The sequence below is a fragment of the Equus asinus genome, chromosome 2 (genome assembly GCF_041296235.1).
Source record: "Equus asinus isolate D_3611 breed Donkey chromosome 2, EquAss-T2T_v2, whole genome shotgun sequence".
Classification (NCBI taxonomy): domain Eukaryota; kingdom Metazoa; phylum Chordata; class Mammalia; order Perissodactyla; family Equidae; genus Equus; species Equus asinus.
This window is the reverse complement of record NC_091791.1, coordinates 27669664-27691353: the sequence shown is the minus strand read 5'-3', so window position 1 is coordinate 27691353 and position 21690 is coordinate 27669664. Positions and strand designations below refer to the sequence as shown.

General features: G+C 54.1%; 1 protein-coding gene across 2 annotated transcripts in view; it reads left to right on the top strand.

Moving 5' to 3' along the window:
* SUFU (SUFU negative regulator of hedgehog signaling) overlaps window positions 1–20502 on the top strand; it is a 116108-nt gene extending 95606 nt beyond the window's left edge. Inside the window, exons 9-12 of one of the 2 annotated variants that reach the window (XM_014851981.3) lie at window positions 3749–3883; window positions 5717–5855; window positions 14686–14754; window positions 17234–20502. In XM_014851981.3, coding sequence (XP_014707467.1) covers window positions 3749–3883; window positions 5717–5855; window positions 14686–14754; window positions 17234–17323 — 433 coding nt within the window. In that variant the 3' untranslated portion in view covers window positions 17324–20502. The remainder of the gene's footprint in view (window positions 1–3748; window positions 3884–5716; window positions 5856–14685; window positions 14755–17233) is intronic. The other variant, XM_014851971.3, reaches the window with a different exon arrangement.
* The last annotated feature ends 1188 nt before the right edge of the window (window positions 20503–21690 follow it).

Genomic DNA, 21690 nt, shown 5'->3' with positions numbered 1-21690 from the left:
GCCTGAAGGAAATTTTGTTGACAGAGGGAGTGCGGTATGAGTTGCTAGTGTGTTGAGGTTACAAAGAATAGACAATTTTATGACAGTTCTAATAGAAATAAAGTATCCCAAACAAGAAAGTTCATAGTCCTTCTGTGATCTGCCCTGGTTAGACCACATACTGTATTTATTTCCGCACATGACACTTTATGACACTCTGGCTTTGACAAGCTAGAGTGAATCTAAGGGAGACTGACTTGAATGGATGGAAGACTGCAGAACCTTGTCTTAAGAATATAGTTGAAAGTTGGGGCCACAAATACTGGAGAAGAGAAACTTGACGGGCAGTGAGAGCAGCCTCAGGGACTTGAAAGGCTGTCTTGGAGGATGAATTAAATGACTTCTGGGCGACTTGAGGACCAGTAGAGGAGAATTGCAGGAAGGCTGATTGTGCTCCGTAGAAGGAAGACAGCCCTGCCAGTGCCTCTCTCAGGAGAACAAAGGCCTCAAGGGTTTTTGTTGGCTTGTAGTCAGGCCTTCCCAGAGCACCAGCAGTTGACCAGGGCCCACAATGTCTGCTCAGGGAGTCAGGAGCCCTTTCAAGCGCCTTCTCAGAAGTCCCCTCTCCTAAGCTCAGGGGCAGGGACCTTTGCTCGGAAGGGGAACTGACTTGGCCAGAGGCAGTTGGACTCTGGGCCCAGGGTAAAAGCAAATAAGTCTCTGTTAAGCTATCAATATTCTTGCAGGAGAATCAGATAGACTTCTAGAGGCAGCCAGCTGACATCCTGTTAATGCATTCCAGATATATTTTGCGTACCTACTGCATCCCAGGCACTGTTACGTGCTTCACGTGAGTCATCTCATTTAATCCTTATAACGAAAGGGTATTGTTATTTATTCCCATCAACAGGATAGTGAAGCTTAGAGAGAAGCTAAGTCATTTGCCCAAGGTCATAGGGACTCAAACTCAGAACATATGCTGTTAGCCATTCTGCCTCCTGGAGCAATAGCTCATCCTTCATCCCCTGGTCCCGTACCCCTAACAGTCCCTAGTGGGTGCGGGCCGTGCCTCCCTGGGAGCCCTTCTCCCTTCCAAACCCCCAAAGCTCGACCTTCCCCTCCACTGGGAACTCAGGGAGAAAACAGCCCGGCTGAAAAATTAGGCCACTCTGGCGAGCACACTACTTACTTTTTTATGACTAAGATTAAGCTGACAACCATGCAAAACATTGCAAACCTGTGTCGGCTGCAGATTTAATACCTCACCCAGCCCACACAAATAATTCATGCTTCTGCATCGATGTCCAGAAAAAACAAATCAGCAAAAAGCTGGGCTCCTGGTGTGTGTGGAGCAGCCGCGTTTCCATTGAAGCAGCGTGCCGGAAATACCCAGGCTCCAGGACTGCAGATCTAGCATTTTGCAATTTTTTTCTCTTAAAAGATTAAAGTACGTTTTCAAATGATTGAAGGTTGGTGGGAGGTGTAAATGTGGGCACTTGTCACATTAATTCTTCAGATGATTAAGTTCTTTTCCATTTCTTTAAAGCTGTTTGCAGTGGGGTTTATGTCCCCGTTCCGGGTGAGTGTGCTGTAGCAGTTACCAAGGTGACTTTAGCTGACTTTCAACAATTTATTTTTCCCTCCAGCTTGAGACGTCTCTAGCCCTGTGTGCTGTTGATTCCTCCCCCCCTGCCTCCATCCCCACCCCCAGTTGCTATTCATCAGCATTTTCACTTGTGCCAGAGAGGCGGGGATCCTCCAGCAGGCCCTGCAGGCTCGGGGCCCCGCCTGGCAGCCAGGCCTCCGCTCCTTCCGGGAGCGGAAACATGGTGGGCTGTCTCCATGTGGGACCCTCGACAGAAATGATTGTAAGAGTCACACGCTGGCTCTTCCACTGAAACTCACTCTGTGACCTTAGGCTTGTCACCTCGCCTCTCTGAGCCTCAGTTTCCTCATCTGGAAAAGAAGGGGTTAACCACAGAATCTTGCCTGGGGTGCTTGCTGTGAGGACTCAGCAGCGAGTGAATCTGTGGACTTCTTACTGGAGAGCAGAGTAAGGGCCCACCACAGGAGGGTTCTGCTCCTGTCTGGGCCCAGGACACCCGCCGAGAGCTAGTGCTTGGTGTTGTCCTCCTCCTCGCAAGAAAGACGTAGCAGCCGAAGTGTAAGGGAAAGAGAGCTGGTTAGAGGTCCTAGGCTTCCACACTGGCCTGTCACAAACCAGCTCTGTGGCCTTGGACGCATTACCGGCTCTCTTCTGTAAAGGAAAGAGGTAGATTAAACAGTCTCAGAGTTTCCTTCCAGTCCTGAAATTCCGTGACCTTCTTGGCCATAGCATTTGTCTCCTTCACAGATCTTGTGAAAGGGTTTGTCAAAGGAAAAGGTAGGGCAAAGGGCGGTTTCAGAATTGGCTTTGGGAAGCCAGAGGAAGAGACTGCTTCGTGAAAGAGCAGCTGGACCCACCCAGCTGGTAGGAATGGTCCCCATTACCTCAAGGGCTTTTATAAACCACTGCCTCGGCAGGGCCCTGTGCTGTCTGATGTCACCCACCATCCTTTTGTCTGCTGACCTCATACCCTCCCTCTGGGGAGGGGCTCTGCTTGTCAGGGTGCCTCATTGGCCGCAGGCCCTAGCGCTCAGCCCCCTAGTGTGTGAGGAGGTTGGGCCCCCACTGGCTGTCCGATTCTTACGCCCAGACACCCTGGGTAGCTCCTCCTGCTTGAATGGTAAATAACTAGAGCTCTTCACCTAGTATTTTGATGGACACCTGGGGAATTGTTCTGAGATTCACAGCCCAGACCAGGATCCGGCCTTTTGAATGGGATCAGTGGGTAACCCTCATTTCCGGCTGAGGCAGATTTAAAAGTTTTTCACTGGGGGCAGCTGAATTTGAAAGGTCAAACCTTAGATTGCAAAGGGACCCTGAGGCCCAGCTGTGGAACAAGCTGTTGGTGGGAAGCAGGACAGAAGGAAATGTGAGATAGCAGTCACAGTTCACTGTGGCCGAGGCCACAGTCTGGAGGAATCTGGCACAGGGCTCCTGGGGCCTTGAAGCCCAGTAGGGTGGTGGCCCGGTTCCGCTGCCCAGCCAAGCCCACTGGTCTGAATCCTGAGAGCCTGGCTTCCACCCCCTCAATGAGGATTGTGTCACTTCCTGGTTAGATGAAGGATATGTGTGTCACTGCAGCTCCTGGCCGTCAGTAGGAGTGTGCGTGCTCAGAGCCTGCTCTGATGTCACAGCCTTTTCAGGGTCAGCTGGAAGGAAGCTCTTGCAGCCACATCTCCTGGTATACTCTAGCACCCTAGCCTTAGAGACCTTGGGGTCTGAGGCTCCAAGGCAGGGGGAGAAGGGCTTCCAGAAGCTCCTACTGCTATCATAGGGAAGAACAAGCCTCTGTGACATAAACTTTTATTAGTGTGTTGACCAAAGATGAGGCTTTAGAACCAGACCTACCTGCGACCAACCCCAACTCCACACGCCCTGCCTGTACGACCTGGGCAAGTGCTTAACCTCCCTGGTCCCCAGTTTCTTATCCGTAAAAGGGATATAAGAATAGTGCCCACCTCGTGGCAGTGTTTGAGTAGTCAGTCAGTGAGGAGTGCTTTGCACAGTGGCTGGCACTTGGCAAGCACAGAGTGAATGGTGGCTGTTGTTACCATCGGTCACTGTCATTGTCATCATTCAGGAGCCCAGCCTGAGAAACTCTTGTCTTGCTCCTCCCTGTGGTTTTTACCTTGTGCTGAACCTGTTCCTCTGCTTCCTTCACAGGAGCCGCAAAGACAGCCTGGAGAGTGACAGCTCCACGGCCATTATTCCCCATGAGCTGATCCGCACCCGGCAACTCGAGAGCGTGCACCTGAAATTCAACCAAGAGTCAGGAGCCCTCATTCCTCTCTGCCTAAGGTGAGCACCACATCACACAGCTTGGCCCTAGGAGCCCCCAGGCCTATGCTTGCCATCTCCCCCAGACGTAGGTGGAGTCTGGGGCCCAGGGAGGGAGGGGAACTAGTCAGGCAGCTCCATCTTGGCCTGTGGGGGAGCTTGAGGTCTCTGAACCAGCTAGTATCCGCACTGTGCTGAAGAACTCTCCTTTGTCCAGAGAAGTGTCCCTCAGCCCTGCTTCCTGAGGAAGGTTCAGTGACCTAGGAGTCTTGGATGGCCCTGGCATCCCGTGAGCCCAGAGTCAGGGGTGGCAGGGTCCCCAGTAGAACTGGGGTAGCAGGGCAGGGGCTCTGGGGTTGGGCTCTGTTTTCTCCTGCTTGCTGCTTTTCCCATGCAAAACATTCACTTCTCCAAATCCAGTGGCCAGCCCAGCAGACTCCTTGAGGGACTTAGAAGCCCAGCTGTGTCCCTTCTGCTGCTGTCCACAGTGCCGGAAACCCAGCCCTGTGGCCAGAATTCAGCCCTCTGCTTGGGGATGCTGCACAGGGCTGAATCTGTTGCAGCTGGCTTCCTCCAAGCCCTCAGGGCTTCTACCCTCACTTTTATAGCAGGGAAGGCAACAAGAATAACTCAACTCAGACAACAGTGACAAGGAAGAAAGGACTTACCTGGTTTGGACCCTCCCCACTGTCCCCGGAGCCTGGGGAAGGAGCTTGCATGGTAACCAGCCTTGGCCAGCCACCCTGGGCAACAGGGCAAAGACAACACGTGATTGGAGTAAACAGGGACTGGCAGGGCCCCCCTGGCAGGACCCCAGCCATTCCCTCCCCAGCTCCCTCTCTGGCCCACCTCAGGGCCTTTGGTCTGGTGAAGGGTTAATCTGAGGCAGCCTGAGAAAGCAGAGAGCAGGTTTTGCTTCCTTTGCTGACTGGCATCTCTGCCCCATGGGTTGCCCCTGCCTGCCCTTCTCCCAGGTGTATTTCCAGACGGGGGATTAGCAGTAACTTCTTGTGGCTCCCTCAGAGTGACCCCACTTGGCTTCAGCCATTTATTTATTTATTTATTTATTTATTTTTTGAGGAAGATTAGCCCTGAGCTAACTACTGCCAGTCCTCTTCTTTTTGCTGAGGAAGCTTGGCCCTGAGCTAACATCATGCCCATCTTCCTCTACTTTGTATGTGGGACACCTACCACAGCATGGCGTGCCAAGTGGTCCGCACCTGGGATCGGAACCAGTGAACCCCAGGCCACTGAGAAGCAGAATGTGTGAACTTAACCGCTGCGCCACTGGGCCATCCCCTATTTTTTATTTTTTTAAGATGTGCTTGTCGCCTTGGAGCTAGCCATTTAAATCTTGTGGGAGGGCCCAGGAGCAGGTGGAAGCTTCTACCCTGGGCACAGGGGTTGTGCTGTGAAGGCACTATGCCATCATCCAGGGGTGTGGGAAATTCGTTTAGGTACAACTTCACCCCCACCCCCCAAACAAAGGGGGACATGACCTCCCCTCTTAGCACTGGGCATGACCTTGCAGCACATTGCTAACTACCCTCTCTGCCTCAGTTTCCTCATATGGACACAAAGGAGGTGCATTCACTACCCCTGCAGGCCCTTTGAACACTGAGCTAGTGTCTCTGCTAGCTTTGAGCGCTTTGGAAGAATGACAGTAGAGAACTTGGGAGAGGCTTCTCTTGGAAGGTGTTGAACTGAACATGCTTGGTTACAGTGCCCTGTTAGTGGGCAGGTGGGCAGTCAGGAGGGCATTTTCCAGGCACCCTGTCCCGAGGAACATAGTCCCCACAGTCCCTGAGCCTTAGCCAGGCCTGCTGCTCACTGTCTCCTTATTCCCGTCCCCAGGGGCAGGCTCCTGCATGGACGGCACTTTACATATAAAAGTATCACCGGCGACATGGCCATCACATTCGTCTCCACGGGAGTGGAAGGTGCCTTTGCCACTGAGGAGCACCCTTACGCAGCTCATGGACCCTGGTTACAAGTGAGAACGCTCTTTTTCTTCTCCCTACCTCCTTTCTGTGGGCTCTTCCCGCCCCCCACTCCCTCCATCTCCTCCCTTGGCAACTCCTTTCCTGAGGGGCTGGTTGTGAAATTCCATGTAGAACGTGGATGCTGCTGCCTATCCTACCAGCTCAGGAGCACTTCCTGGCCTCTCTGCCTATTGCCTGAGACATGAGAGATGACTCTCCAGGCCCTGACCATTGATAGTTCTGTTTGCCGTGGAAATCCAGGTTTGAGGGATCTGACACTTTCTGCACCCTGGGTAAACCAAGGTATAGGAAACCGAGGGTGAAACAGGATGGGAGGCAGTGTGGAAGCCTCTCTCTACTGCTATATGGAAGTCCCACCAGAATTCCTAGAAAGTAGGCATCTGGAACTCAACCTGTGGCTGGGATGGGGACGCCACGGCAGACACAGCCTCCCCCATCCCCTCATCTAATGGCTTTTCCATTCCTCCTGATGGAAACCCAGCTTCTCTGTGCAGAAACCTGCTGGCTTGTCCAGAACACTTCCTCCCTCCTTTGCTCTTCTGGCTGGAGCACTGCTTCAGAGCCACTGCCAAGCGGGGTGCTAGGGCCTGAAAGCCATAGGCCTCCTTCCAGACCCCACCCTGTCCTAGGTCTCTCATGGGTCCTTGGCCTGGTCCAGCACACTCCCAGATGTATTAGAGGAACAACATCCTTTCTTGTTTGTTGGGGGTGTGGGAGGAGGAACACTCTACCATACCTCTCTCAGGAGTAACGAGAAAGGGAATCTGACCCTAATCCAAAAGGTGATCATGCCTTGTTTGTGGTGTATGGGAGCAGGAGGGATTACAGTAGAGGGGAGGAGAATTATGCTGGTTTTGTGAGCTTAACCCAGTCTGGGGGGTCTGTGAAGCATATATACTGTTAACGTGGGCATACTTTTTGTCCGTGTGTGTGCCGGCTTGCAGCCGAATTTCTCCTCCTTCAGGCCAGCTCCCTCCTCCCCCTCCCACCAAAATACTAACCCTTAATTAAAACAAACAGCAAACAAAGGACACCAACCGCACTCCCCAGACTGAGCCAAGGTCAAAATGGAAGCTGATGCTTTAGGGATATTGTGTTCCATAAATTATCTTGCCTTTTTCTACTGTTGTTATTACATTGTTTCATAACAAAATTACTTTGAACCATAAAGTTATAAATACATTTTAAAAGTCCCACTTGGTAACATTAGATTTCTGTCCATGTGGTGTTGGTGGTTACTGTAGCAAAAGCTCTGAAGTGTAACCTTTGAGATTAGCCCAGCACAAGTGGAAGGGGCCTCTCCCCAGCCCCAGCCGTACTCCAGGCCGCCAGGCTGCATCTGTGGAGAGCAGGAAGGCAGTAGGCCTCTTGCCTGGGCAGAGCTGGTAAGAAGGGGGGAGGTGGGGTTGGGGCAGGAGACCCCAGGCCCTGAGAGGTCGCAGGTCATCATTCCCAGTAGGCCACAGTGTGCCAACAGGTCTCAGCAGAAGTGTCCTCAGATAGCTGTTTGTGTGTATGAAGGCTCAAGCACATTTCCTTAAGAAAGTAAGGACTGGGGTCTCCCCAAACTCAGGAAGAAATTCCAGTTACCTTTCACATGCTCAACTCTGAATCTGTCCTTGGAGTCCTGCCATCTCCCTTAGAACATCTTTCTTCCCTGAGGAGGTGGGTGGTCAGCATCTCCAAAGCTCAGCAGCCAGGAGACCTTGGCCCCCAGAGGATTCAGCAGATGTCATGTTTCTCCTTAGTTCCCCCAGAGTTCTGGACTCAACCCCAGTTCCCAAGCCCCTTATCCCCTGCTGATGTTCCACTCCTGCTCCACTCCCCCTCACCTCGCTAGCAGCCCCTCAGTGAGCTTGAGCACTGGGCAGCACCGCTGAAACTCAGCACATGGTCCCCTCCCATGCACTGTTGCCCTGGGAACCGGGAGCGGTGGGAACCAGCCGCTGGCCTCGGCATGTTTCAATAAAGTTGCTGTGCTGGGAGCTGCTTAATCAAAGGCCTGTGTTATGGGCTCATTAGTGTGGTCCACCACAGGGGCCAGCTCACAGGGGAGCTCCCAGGAAGGTTGGCTGGGGCCCCACTCCCCAAGCACGCACCCTCGTTCACTGAGGGGTTTCTCAGGCCCTTTCCAAGGAGCCCTGGGAAACTCTCCGCCCCTGCCCCCAGCCCAGCTGGTCCTCAGCTGTGGAGCCAACACCCACACCAGCCTTCCTCCCTGCCCCCAAAGCAGTCAGTGTTTTCTGCGTGTGATTGCCAGCCCACCTTCCTCCTTAGGGTCTTGCCACTGCAGTCACAGGCAGCTCCCTAGCTTGTGGGAACCTGGGCTTGTAATTATTTGTGGGCCTCTAGGTCTCCCTCTGGGGCTGGCTGTCTCCTTAGGAGTCTGCAGGACCTCCTGGAGGCCTGAGGTTAGGCTTGTAGTCACCAGTGAGCCCCAGGCGCCTCTGGAGGGAGAACCCAGCACAGAAAGGCCTGCCTTCACCCCTGCAGGACGCTCTTGCTCATGCTCCCAGGATCAGGGGTGTCTCCTTGGCTCCTGTGTGCCCAAGCCTGTTGGGGGCAGAGGAACAGGAAGTTGCTGAATGCAGCAGACCTAGGACTTGAAGAGACCCAGACTTCTGTTCCCTTGGCTACTGCTTGACTACTCCCTGTTGGTCCCAGCTGAATTGGGAGGGACTGGGATGACTTTCTTGCATCAGCCTTCAACAGCCTTGGAAGCCCTAGCTCCCAGCCTTGGCGCCTTGTTCTGGCTACTAGCCCAGGCCTGTTATCTCTTGGGGAAAGGGCATGGCAAAGACACCCCACATGGGGGAAGAGTGACAAAGGAGAGGCTGAGAGAAAAAGGCAGGTGAGGGAATCAGCCCTTGCCAGAGCTTGTGGGGTGGCCCCAGACAGGCCTCCACACCCACCTACTCCTGGGCCTGCACCTGCTCTCCAAGCTCCCCGCCCCATCTCTCCAGCCCCAGGAACCTCAAGACCTCAGCAGACAGAAAGGCAGGGCCATCTGAAACCCCAGGTTGAGCACAAGGGACACTCCCTGCTTCCTGGAGGAGCTGGAGAGGCAGGAATCCTGTTCCAATTCCGCAAGCTTTTCAGTTTCCGGAGGTCGACACCTTGACTCTGTCTGCCCTACCATTTGCTGTTTTCATCCTCATTGAGATGGTAAAGCCCATCAGCCAACTTCAGAGCTTTGCAGGAGGGTCTTCAGACCCTAGGGGAGGCCTGCCAGCATCCTCTCCTGCACACCTTCCCCCAGCATTCCTCATCCCAGTGGCTCCAACAAGCCTCTCTCCCTTGAGTCTGTCAACACCAGGCTGTTAGTCCTCTGAGTGGGAGCCGAGCCCAGAGATGAGTCGTTCATCCGTCCCCAGCCAGGGTTGATCTGAAGCGGGAGAAGTCAGCCCCAGAGGTCACATAGGGGTCACATCACCAAATATGAGAATATTTTTTTAAGCCCTTTAATGCTTTCTCAGCTGTGTGGTGTCTGACAGCTCACCCAGGTGGCGCCCCCATTTCTAGCCATTCCCCACCAGCCCTGATGGGAGGCCCCAGGCTTGGGAGAAGACACTCGGCAGCTGTTCTGAGTGGGCTCTGCTGCTCCAGCCAGGCCTGAGAAATCATGGCTGGGCTCTCCTCCTAGCCCAGCAGCTGACTCACCACGGTCCTCTGGACAAGCCCCTGCCTTCTCCTGTCCTGATCCACCCATTTGGACATTGTATAGAAGACACTTGGCAATCCGTGGCCCAGGTGCTGGGCAGCTCCTCTTTGGTGCCTCTACTTTTTCTCCTTCCACTGATGCACCTGGAGACGTGTTCTCCCTGGAGACTTCTGCTTGGGCTGTCATGGTGACCTCATCACCCAGGGGTCCGCCCATTAGGGTTAAATCCCAGTGCTGTACCTGGGGAGTCCAGCACCCTCCCTTTCGGGAGAGGACTGTGATGGCCCACAGTCCTTAATGCCTGGCTCTTGGTGAGTTTGCCCTCACCAGCAAACAGCCAGGGCAGGAGGAGTCAGCCTGCTCCTGGCCACCAAGGCCAACTTCTCACCACCCACCAAGAACAGGAGACAAGTGAGGCCTCACTGTGCCACCACCGCAGCCATACCTGCCACACGCACCTCTGCCCCCGAGCCTGGGGGGGTCTCCAGGCTGTTTTCTGGCTTTTATCTGGCCTGTGGGTGTCGGGGGGGAACACAGACTGGACTACTTCCTTGTCCCTGCCTCCTCCACTGCTCTTGTGGGTGCCAGAGCAGCTCCTTGGCAGGCCCTACCCTGTAAACAACCCATTTCCTTCCCTGAGAGAAGGAAAGGGAGGGAAAAAGAAAGCCAAACTTGTTGGGAAGCAAGAACAACGTGTCAACACGAAGAGCGAACAAGGTCCCGGACAAAGTGTGGATTGTCGTACCAAGGGGAAGGAGTGGGCATTGTCAGCGCTGTTTGCAGACTCAGAAATATCATTGACCACAGACATTTGAGTCAGATCTGCAGCAGCTGGGCTCCTGCCTGCAGCACAGCCAGGCCTGCCCAGGGCAGGCGCTGGCGGAACATCACTTTTTGGGTTCCTTCTGCAACTTGCTGGGGCCTAGGGAATTGGGAGATTGTTGACAATCCTCCCTTGTCACCAACCAGCCAGATTATCCTAAGGTACCTGGTGTGAACACCTCGGAGTAAGCTGCTGGCCTAGATTCCCAGCCCCCTCCCTGACCAAAGGTGGGGTTGGAAGAAGGGAACTGGGAGCCACTACTCCCTCACAGCTCGGCCAATTAGATGGTGGGGGCTCTGTAGCCGTGCCCACTGCCCCTTCCCCTGTGAGCCTCAGTATTTCCTGGCACTCCCCCCACCACGATCTCCTGGGCTGCCTTTTTAAATGCTGATGTCTTGGCCTTGCCCGGGATATTCTGCTTCAGAAGGTCTGGATTCGGAAGGTCTGGATGGGGCCTAGCATCTTCATATTTTTGAAAGCTTCCCAGGGAAGTTTGCTGCTCAGATTGGTTGGGGGGATTTCCCCTCACTAGAGTATGCCTACCTCCAAGGGCTGTTTGTGCACAAACATAAGCATTTTATGCCCGACTCTTGGTGAGTACAGATGTCAGAGTGCTATTATCGTTTTTATTATTATTATTATTATTATTATTTCTACTGCTGTTTTCTGGGCCAGAGTAACTGTTTCCTTCTGTATACATTCTGTAAGCTGGCCTGGAAATTTGTCCCACTATTCCCACTTGGAAACTATCTTTGGGCATGATTTGCCTTCCTTTCCAGGTGGTCAACCTGGTTTTTGAGCAGTTGTGTGTCTGTGACACTCAGGATTCCAGCCCTCTTGAACTGAACATGTGGCCAGGAGGTGTGTGCCTGGTTGGGTTGGGACTGCTAGTTTTCTAGGCCATTGGTCAAAGCCAAAGTCACCTTCACCTACCCCACTGGAGGAGCGAGAGGACACAGCACTGAGTACACAAGGCTTCTAGATTTGGGGTATTTTCCTCAGACAGGAAAAGAGCATCCTCTACCACCATGAGGTCAGATCACTGTTCTTCTAAAGTCCAGGAGACTTGTCTCCTCTTGACACCTGCTCACCTGCAAAATGAGGATGATAAGTACCTCCTTTGCAGGAGCACCATAAGGGTTCAGTGAAACGATACCGTCAAGCACTTACACCTGGCACATGGAGGCGGCACTGTTCCTGCTATTGGTGGTGTTATCGTTACTGCTGCCATTGTCATAACCATTTCTGCTATTATTTGTGGCAAAGCCAGGCAGCTCCATGGGGACCCAGCAAGCTTCAAGAGCCTCAAGCCCCAGAATTGGACAGGCTTTTCCCACAGTTGCATCACAACGGCGAGTCTGTTGCTCGTGAGAGCACCCAGGAGCCGCTCCATCATAGCTGTCTATCTCCAGTGTCCTGTTGATAAGATCTGTGAACATTCTCAGCTCCAGGTCTGAAATATACAAAGAACAGGGCCTGTTTGTTCAGTCCAAGCTTCTAAGGTTTAACTCCCAAAGGAAATTGAATTAGATGCCTGGAGCTATGACAGTCTGTCGTGTTTCTTTGCAGGGTATGTCACCCTTAATATCATGCAGATCTCATGTATAATTTTCCGTTTAATTCTTTTAAAATAAGGTGAAGTTTCCAGAAGGAATCAGCAAATCACCAAAAGTGAAAATTGAGTAGCGACTAGGGTTTGTCCCCTTCTGTGGTCTTGCCATGCCCTCCCCCAGCTGAGTATGAAATGAATCCACACACAGATGGTACACACTTGGTAGTTGCTCTACTAAAAGCTGCCATAACTCACCCTCTCTCAACCACCAATTCCAGATCTGTGTCGGAGGAGCTGGCTTAGGACTGAACTCGGTGCTGGTGGGGTTGTTGAAACACAGCTCTTTGGAGTCTCGCTGGGTGGCCACAGTTCCTGTGAACCCTCCCCCCACCCCAGCACTAGTTACAGCCCCAGACCTATTTACCTCTCTGGCAGAAAATCCCTCCTCCAAGTTATTTGTGGGTTAGAAATCAGCCCAGCCTGGCCCGGACTGGAGCCATTGTAATATAATTGGGTTTTAGGTATGCTCATGTTTGTGCTAGCATTTGCAGAGATGGCAACAAGCCCCGGAAATGCCAAAAATATGAATGTGACTTTTGTACTACTCAAGCAGACTGGTGATAACTGGTAGAGAAACTCTGGACTTTTGGTGGGGGGGAAGCCCCTGGGATAAGAGGAAGAGGAGCACGGGCTCGGGCTGTGGGAGGATCGGGGTGACTGGGAAGGGGCCACTGCAGTCCGTGAGAGGAGGCAGCTAGCCCTGTCTTGGAGAATGTGGAGGAAGAACGGGGCAGGGAGGGGGCATCTCGAGTGGCATCTCCCTGGACCAACTTTGCCTATCTAAACCTTGTCTCTGTCCTCACTTGAGCCCTGAGCTCCTGAAACAGAAACTTCGGTGAGATATGGGCCAGTGGTCAGTTTTGTTCCTGATGTGGGCTTGCAGCCTGGGAGGGAGACGTCCTTTGGCTCCCTGTCAATCAAGGGAGGGTGCATGTCCAGGTGGGAATGGACTGCCTTCATGCCTGTCTCTGGGGCTCCATTCAGGGCTGGGCCTAGCAGAGGCTCCCAGAGAATGCTGTGAAATCAAATAGATTGATGGACAGATGAATGGAAGAATGAGTAAATGTCGTGGGGGTAAGAGTTCAGAGTTTGGAAACAGTACTTCAGGCACTAACTTTAGAGTCCAGACATGAGCAGAATATGGCCTTGTCTCAACCACTCACAAGCTGTGTGACATTGGGCAAATTACATGACCTCTCTGTGCCTCCGTTTCCTCATCTGTAAGCAGACTGAAGGAAATAAGATATGTGAGCAGTGAGCACATTGCCTGGTGGGGGTTTGTCTGCTCACCTGAGTAGTTTTCTCATTCCTTGTCCCCACCTCCACCCCGTCAACTTCCTTCCTTTGGAGTCCTCCATCCTGGGGGGCCCCTAGTGACCCTGCTTTCTCTTCTTTGCCATTTCACTTCATCTCACAAGCTGACCATTTCCAAGTGTTGAAACTCTTGGACAACATTTGGGATATAGTCAGCTTGTGAGACGAACAGAGTGGACAACTCCCAGGGGAAACCTGATGGGTATTTTCTCAAGTTCTTGATCCCCATCCTTCTCACCGGAGGGTTTCCCTCAGAGGAGCCCCTCACCTTGGTCTTCACCCCATTGTCTCTCTTCCTGTGGGCCCCACCCAGGGCATTCAAAGTCTGCTGGAGGAGGCAAAGCAGAGGCAGGTAGAGCCAGCCATACAGAAGGGTCTGGTGCAGAGGCCAGGAGGCCCCATGGACCAGCCCAGGGAGGAGAGGGGTAGAGGTAGGGGTCAGACTGGGAAGAGGAAAGACATCCTCAGCCTGGGCCTGGTGTGGTGCAGGCCTGAGGTGAGCTTGGCCTGGCTCTGCAGAGCCAGCCTGAGCAGAGGAGCTGGTTGAGAAAACAGCCCATCAGGCTGAGGAAGGCCTGAGTGCCCTTGGACATTCCCATTGGCTGTGAAATCTTCTTTAGGGGGTGAGGGCGGTGGTTGTACCAGCTGAATAGCGGGGCCAGGCTGTCCTAGACATCAAAGAACAAGGTATCAGACTAGAGCAGCAAAGTGGGCCAGCTAGGAGGTGACCTGGAGAAGTTTTCTCAAAGGAAGTCTTGAAGAGCTCAGTGGCTGAATGGGGCCTGCAGGGCAGGGAGTTGGGAGCTCCCGGCCTGAGAGAATGCGGATACCTTGATGGAAATGGGAGTTGAGAGTCCCTTTCCCATCTGTAAAATGAGACAGATTGGTGCACAATCTCCAAATTCTCCAACTCAGACATTCTTGGATGTACCTTCCGGGGCATTTCCAGATTCCAGACAAGGCTTGTATTCCAAACCCAAACAGATTCCTTTTGTCCTATCAAGTGGGAGGTGGGGGGAACATGTGAGCCTGGTTGGGCAAAGAGGATGTTGGCAGTCGCTCTTCTCTGCCCGTCGGCTTTTCTGTTTCCCCTCTACCGCACTGCAACATGCAGGAGGCCCGAACAGCCAGAATAGGGTAAATTCCCACCCATGTCCGTGCCCCTTCTGCAACCCGCACTTCCATCCACCACATGGCCCCAAGCTTCCTCATTGTCCTCTGGTGCCTTTCCTTCTGATAGAATTGCAGGCAGGGGGTGGGGACGGACCTCACGCCTTGCCTCTGTCCCTAGAGCAGATCACTGTGGGCTCATACCTCCTCCGTGGCCAGAAGAAAGGTCTATAGCTTGGCGGTTGGCAAAAAGACCACATATTAAAAAAAATAAAAGCCTGTCTTGTGTCTTCTTCCCAGATTCTGTTGACCGGAGAGTTTGTAGAGAAAATGTTGGAGGACTTAGAAGATTTGACTTCTCCAGAGGAAGTAAGCATGTTTGATTCTCACTGATAGTGGGTTCCAGCTTCCAGGAGCCTCTGTGTGTGTGTGTGTGTGTGTGTGTCTGTCTATCTGTCTGTCTGTCTGTCTGTCTGTCTGAGGTGTGGGGATAGGCTGGAAAGGAGACCCTGGAGATGTTAAACATCTTTACTTCTCTCTGTCTTCCCACTACCCCCTGCCCCACCCCCAGCCCTCGTAAGGACACCCAGCAAATTGTCTGAATTGCCGGCTCCTGAGAACCTCATTGAAGAGTCAGCCAGGGCCTTCAGGCTAGTCTGAGTTCTCCCCAGCCCCTGCTGTTCCCTGGCAGGTTCTGAACAGAAAGCCCACGCCTGCTGCCAGAGAACATTCCACTGGGGAGTTCTGGTGGGCAGCGAGGGACTCCTGCTCTCGACTCAGGCCACCCAGGAGTCACTCTCCTTCTTCCCTTCCCCAACCATAGGCCCTCCCCTCTGGTCTGCCTCTTCCAGCCCTAGCCCAGAGCCCAAGGAGCTGGCAGGCCAGGTGGAGGTTTGTGCCTTCTCTGGCTACTCCTCCAGGGTACAGGAATGGAGCCCATAATCCCCTTTGTTTTTCTTCCTTGTTCCCGGCATCCTCATTTGTGGGGACTTACCTCATCCTGGAAAGTCCCTTCCCCTTCCCCTCCCCCGGCCTCCTACTAAGCAGCACCCCAGCAGGATCTGAGCCTTCCTGGCCTCAATGCCTGATAGGTTAGTGGAACATTAGCAAGCGGCCTGGCCTCTAGAGAGCTCTTCTGGGCCCTCCTCTGCCTATGGCAGAGACAGACCCTTCCCTCGCCCTGTCTGCCGGGAAGTGTGTTTGGGGGAGAGCTCCTTCACCTCCCAGGGACCAGGCTTTCAAGCGAGAGGGAGACCAGGCAGGAGCTAGCTTTCAGCCAGTGCTGGAGCTTCCAGCTGCACGGGCTCCCAAGCTGCATCAGCCAGGACATGGTGGCCTGTGATGTCCACGGGGTAGAGGAGCGTGCACGGGGTGGGACTGTCCTGTCCAGGTTTCCAGGTGAACAGGAACTCCTCAGAGCCTGAAGTCACCCCTAATAGGATAGTGTCTTCTCTATCCTCTGGGATGCAGCTTGATAAATAACTCATTTATACATTCAGAAGTCACCAAGCACCCAGTCTATGCCAGCCATTCAACCCCCACAGATCACCAGTCCCTGAGGCCTGGCTCCCATTCAGTCAGACCAGAGCCAGCTGCCCAGAAGCGCTTTCCAGAGAGGCCATGTTGCGCTGGGATGGCGCTGTGCCAGACTGCCGCTTTGAGCTTGGGTGTTGAGGGGATGGGAGGGGGACAGTCCAGGCAGGAAGGACACGAGCCAGGGGGAGCTTAGGAAAGTAGGTCACTAAAAATGACTTCTTTTTTTTTTGCTTTCCTGTCTAGAGGCTGTCCCCACACCCTGCCCCACTCTCCACTTTGGTCCTGGCTTGGACAGTCCCCCATCAGAGGGAGAGACGAAGCCAGCCAGGAAGTGTCAGGTCTGTCCACTTCCAGCCTCAGCTCTAGGCAGGCTGAGGGCTCTGTTCGTCCTCCTCACCAGCCTGGCCTGACTTCTTTTTGAGACCTGGGACAGTGAGAGTCATAAAAGGCAGACCCTGTTTCCAAGTCAGTGAGCATCTATTGAGCACCAGCTGTGTGCCAGACCACATGCAAGGTCCTGGAATACAGAGGGAATAAGATATGTCAGCCTCTTCCCCTACCCCAACCAGAAGCTCAAGAAACAAAACTGTAAGCAAATCAGTGATTCCTGGTTGGGACAGGAAGGCCTTGGGCTCTCCTTGGCCACCATTGGGACCACTCTCAGGCTGGTAACCCTGGGAAGCAGATGAGAATGAACAAGGGGGAGCAGGATGGGAGTTCACGCCTCCTGAGGATGCACCAGCCCAAGAAATCACCTCCAGCTGCACTCATCCTGCTGCTCTGCCCCCACTGAGGCTGAGGCTTTGCAAAGACTACAGAGGGCAGGTTCCAGGGTCCTTCCACACCAGCTTCTGAAAGAGAAGCCATGGTGGGGACAGGACCACAGAGTTCCAGACCTCAAGCCACTTCCCTGTAGCATCTGCACCCTCCCCCTGTCCCCCATCCTCTAGCCCCAGGGCCTCAGGGAGCAGATTCCTGACATGCTTGTGGCCAGAGGCAGAACCAAGGAAGTGAGCTGGAGGGAGGTCAGCACAGTCAAGAAAGAGTTAGAAAACAGGCCTCCTCCAACCCTGGTTAATTATTGGCAGGGCAAGGAGACAAAAGGGGTCACCGAACTCCAGCTGCTTGACCCCAGCCACCCACCTGGGTCTAGCATTTGAGATTGAAGCCAGGCAACCAGGGGCCTGTCTTGCCCCCAGTACCCAGGGGACAGGGCCTGGGTGAGGATCCTGGCCTCTCTCTAGGCAATCCGGGAAGAAGGGGGTGGGTCCTGTTAAGTGTGCTCTCTGGTCTGTGCTTGCTCCCTCCACAGTTCAAACTTCCCAAAGAGTACAGCTGGCCTGAAAAGAAGCTGAAAGTCTCCATCCTACCCGACGTGGTGTTCGACAGTCCTCTGCACTAGCCTGGGCGGCCCTGCAGGGGCCAAGGGAGAGCCCAGCTGCTCCCCGGTGACTGCCAGTGTAACAACTGCGTGCGAGAGATTCCCACAAATAAAAGGACAAGTGTGAGGATGACCGCGCAGCCACTGCACCCACAGCCGGTGGGGAGCCGTGCACAGGCCACAGGCCCCACTTCACCTGCAGCTCAGGGGCCTCACCTCCCAGCCAGCCAAGCCCATGTGACCAGGCCTTGGCCCCAGCAGGCCGTGAGCGGGCAAATGCAGACCTTCCCCTCCTGCTGCCTCAGGTTCTGGTTTGAGATTTGACTCTGGACCTTCGCTGTGCCCTTAGGTGGAGAAGGGCCTCATTCCCTCCTACCGCCTGCCACACAGCCCCGCGGGAGGGAGGTGGAGTGGCGTGTGGGGCCACTGCCCAGCTCAACCCTGGGAAGCCTTTGGTAGTCAAGCTCCTGTGGCCACAGAGCAATCCCTCTGATCGGGTTTGGTTTTCCTCCTCCTCATTTTATTTTGTAGAAACTGGATGGTATTTTATTGCTCTTCAAAGATGTCCAGAAGCCATGTATATAATGTTTTTTAAACAACTTTATTCCCAGATGAACTTTCTCAGACAGGGTCTGGGGGCCATCTCCCCCTGAGCCGCCACCAGAGAAGGTGCTGGTGTGCTCCTGCCAGCCCCAGGCACATGGAGCCAGCTGCACAGAGAGGCTTTTCTTCCCGGCTGGGCCTAAGGGAGCCTGAGGCAGGGGGAACGCTGAGATACTCCCCCATGCAGCCTTGAGCCCAGTTCAGCTGGGGCCAGGAAAGGGTGCTGCTAGTTCTCAAGTGGACTGGGCCCCCACAAAGTTCAAGGACCATCAGGCTCTTGGAAACTTGATGGCCACAGCCTCATCTTCCAGGCCTTTTCCACCCAGCCAGGCCTGCCTGGGAGACAGCGAGGTCCGGCACCTCACAGACCATCCCCACCTGCCACTCAGGGCCTGGGTTTCCAGCTCTTTGACCACTCCTGTCCCATTTCCTCATCCCCCGGGCTCCCCAGCCTCCAGGCTGTAGGACTCTGGCTTATTAAAAATGGAAAAGTCAACCTCTCAACATGTCTTTCACTTTGACTTTGCAAACAATGCACTCTACCACCCACCCATCCTCCCTGTATCCATTCATTTCTCATCTTTCATTCCCCATTCCTTGTCCTGTCTCCTTTCCTGCATCCTGGCCTCCCATGGTCCTTGGTCCCTCACCCCAATACCACAGATCTCATGGTCTTCCTCCCAGAAGCCAACCTATCCCTGGCCCATGGTATGGGGATCCTCTTGGGTTATCTGTCACTTCTGACCTGGAATCCACAAGCCCCTTTCATGCCCTCTTAACCCAGATTCTAGGGACCACTATTTCAAGATCACCCTTCAGGCCTTTCCAAAGCAAAGTCCTTTTGTCTGTCAGGGACCACACAAGACCATGCACTGCCCCTGTCTGCACCCCACACTCACGGCTACCACCAGGAGTGTCACAGGAGGCCCATGGGGTGCAGGGCCCCTCTGATGAGAGAGCCAGCCAAAGAGCTGCCTCCAGGTGCCATGAGGGCAGTGGCCAGGCTCTCCATGGAGCAGGATCTGAACTTCCAAGGGGCCGCTAGGGCCTGGCCCCTTCTCTGCACACACCCTCAGGGCTACCAAGTTAACTCCATCAAACTCAGAGCTTCAAGGCAGATCAGTCTGGAATATTGGGAGAGACGGGCTCCAGGTCCCCACCAGCGAAGATGGAAGCCCCTCTGGACCTGATGTTGGCAGCAGCTGTGCCCTCTGCTCTGAGAACTTTTCCAAAAGGACATTTCCTGGCCTTTGCCCACCACGGCATCCCTGCCTTTGAAGCTCTTGTCTTCTGACATTTTGTGGCCAGAGAGGTACCACCAGCTTGCCTCCTTTCCTTGCCACCCTGACTTGCCCCTCCACAAATTCTTTCTCTCTGGGGACCTGCCTTCACCTGCCTGGTTTGGCTGCGGGGAAGGAGGGTATTTTCTGAGCTAAGCTTTGTCATCAGTATGGGAGGCAGGAGGGAAGTAGCTGAGCTCAGAGACAATGAGCCCAGGAAGCCTGTGGCCCCTTCCTGCCCTGCCATGTCAGGAACCTCCAAGGTCTGGCTGGGGCCAGGCCTCCATCTCCTTTCCCTACAGTGCATTGGCTCTGGGGGAGTGGCAGTGTCCACCATCTCTGACCAGACCTCCTTTCCTTGGGCAGTGGTGCCTTCTGGAGGTTTCTTGTGGGGGAGTGCTCTCCATTGAGCTTCTGGCTGGTGAGAGGGGACCCTCACTGAGGATCAAGTGAGACTGACCATGTAGCATGCCCAGCACAGCACCTGGCGTAGGGGGGAGTGCTCACTAAATGTACCCTGCTTTCCCTCCCTGCAGCTCTTTGGGAACCCTGACCTGAGAGTGAGCTGGGAGGTAGGAAGCCTCTTCTACCAGCTTCTTTAAGGCCTGCTCAATCCCACCCCCTCCCTCCAGGTCCCCATGGCTAAAGCTTCTGAGAGGAAGGGGCTCCCCCTTGCTGTTTGCCTGCTGCATGAGGCAGACTCCTGTGGCTCCCCAGATTCAGTGTGAGCTGCAAGAGGACTACAGACCAAGCTGCCATTCAGAGGGGAAGAGGCTCACGTAAGGTCTCAGGTCTGGTCGGGGAGCTGGTGCCTCTTCCTCTTCCAAAGGTGAGGCTTCAGGGCAAGGACTGGGAAGACTTCGGGAGAGTGTAAAGGGCTAGAGCGTTTAAAAAAATAAACACAGGGTCTTGGGATGGGTTTTGAGACTGAGTTGAGAGCAGGGAAAAAAACTGAAGGTTGGTGCCCCTATGGGGCAGACCAGTAGAGAATTCCCTTGACTGTATTTTTTTATCTGATGGTTATTCCTCTCTGGCTTCTGGGTCCTCCATGCCAAGTGAGGTACCTGGGTCCCTGTTACAAGTCAGGAGCCCTGTAGAGAGAGCCCTCCTTTTGTACAAGTACCTGAATGCTGCAATGAGCAGACTTTTGTAAAATTTTATATTAGTTTCTAATGTCAATGGCGACTCAGTTCCTGGGGGCTGCAGCCAGCCTGGGACTTTTGTAAGAATTTTTGGGTGACTCACTTAGATGTCGTTTCCTTCTTGCTCCCTCTTCCTCTGTGTAATCTAAGTGCATTAAACATATTTGCAGAAGTGCCTGTGTCTTGTGCTCCTTTCTGGCTGCCTAGAGTAAGGGAGCAGAAAGCCTGGGGCCTGGCAGAGGGGGTGGGCTGGACTCAGCCACTTAGAAGCAGCCAGGATGAGGAAAGGCCCCAGGACTGTTGGGAGTGGAGGGGGCGTCAAGGAGCAGGATCATGCAGCTGATGACTCTTCAGTCATGCAGAAATGACTTTGCAGGATCAGGCTCTTTCACTGGTCTTGAATTCCTCTAAGGTCAAGAGGGTAGGAGTGTGGGACACGGTCTGGGGAGACGAATGGGTGGGGAAGACCCTTTCTGCGACTTCATTCCTCTTCTACCCTTCTCTCACCAAAACACCCTTTCCCCTTGGGAAAGCGGGCCTTCCTCCCCTCCAGTTTGGAGTCCTTGTGCCCCCTTCCAGCTAGGGCCAAGAGACAGCCACTACCCTCACCAGCCATCTAAATTCAACTTCCTAATCCAGGGCCAGGGGCAGGATGGAGGGGCAGCCTCGGAACTGTCACACCCACTGGTGACACAGAAGCCAGCCCCCCTTCCTATCAACTCTTCTGGTCCTGGTCTGGTGAGGAGGCAGGAGGGTCTTTCTTCCCTGGATTGCCCAGCTCCTGACTCTCCAGGGCCTAATGTGGCAAAACAAAGCCTAATGCCCATGGGGGAGGAGGTGACAACCTGGAGGCAGGCAGGAGGGTGTCTACACCTAGACAGGGTTCCCGGAACCTGCAGGACTGCTCTGGGCCCGCACGCACTCTCCCTTCCTGCTAGGCCTGGGTTGTTTGTCCTGGAGAGTAGCAGGGTCTTTTCTCCCGGTCCTCAGGATGGAGCAGAACCCAAGAGGTTCTGCTAGGGCTGATGGCAGAGGTCTTGGGGTCATCCCAAGAGGGGAGGAAGGAGGGGGTGTCAGCTCCTGTGAAGGGACTCTTAGCTCCCCTCCTTGTCCTCTATGAGAACCAGCCATACCTGGAGGACCTTCCCCAGGAGGAGGTCAGCACTCCTCCCCGTGACCTCCTGCTGAACTGTGGCTGGCCCCTGGAGTAGTGGGGCAGGTCCCGTCTGGGGCCCTAAGTCCCTCTGGCAGTCAGAGAAAGTTTGCTGGGAGAGTCTGGAGCCAGGCTGACAACCCCAGGGTGGCCCAGGCCACACCCCTTTCTCCTTGGAGCTTAGACAGAGGGATCTAATCCTCCTCATCT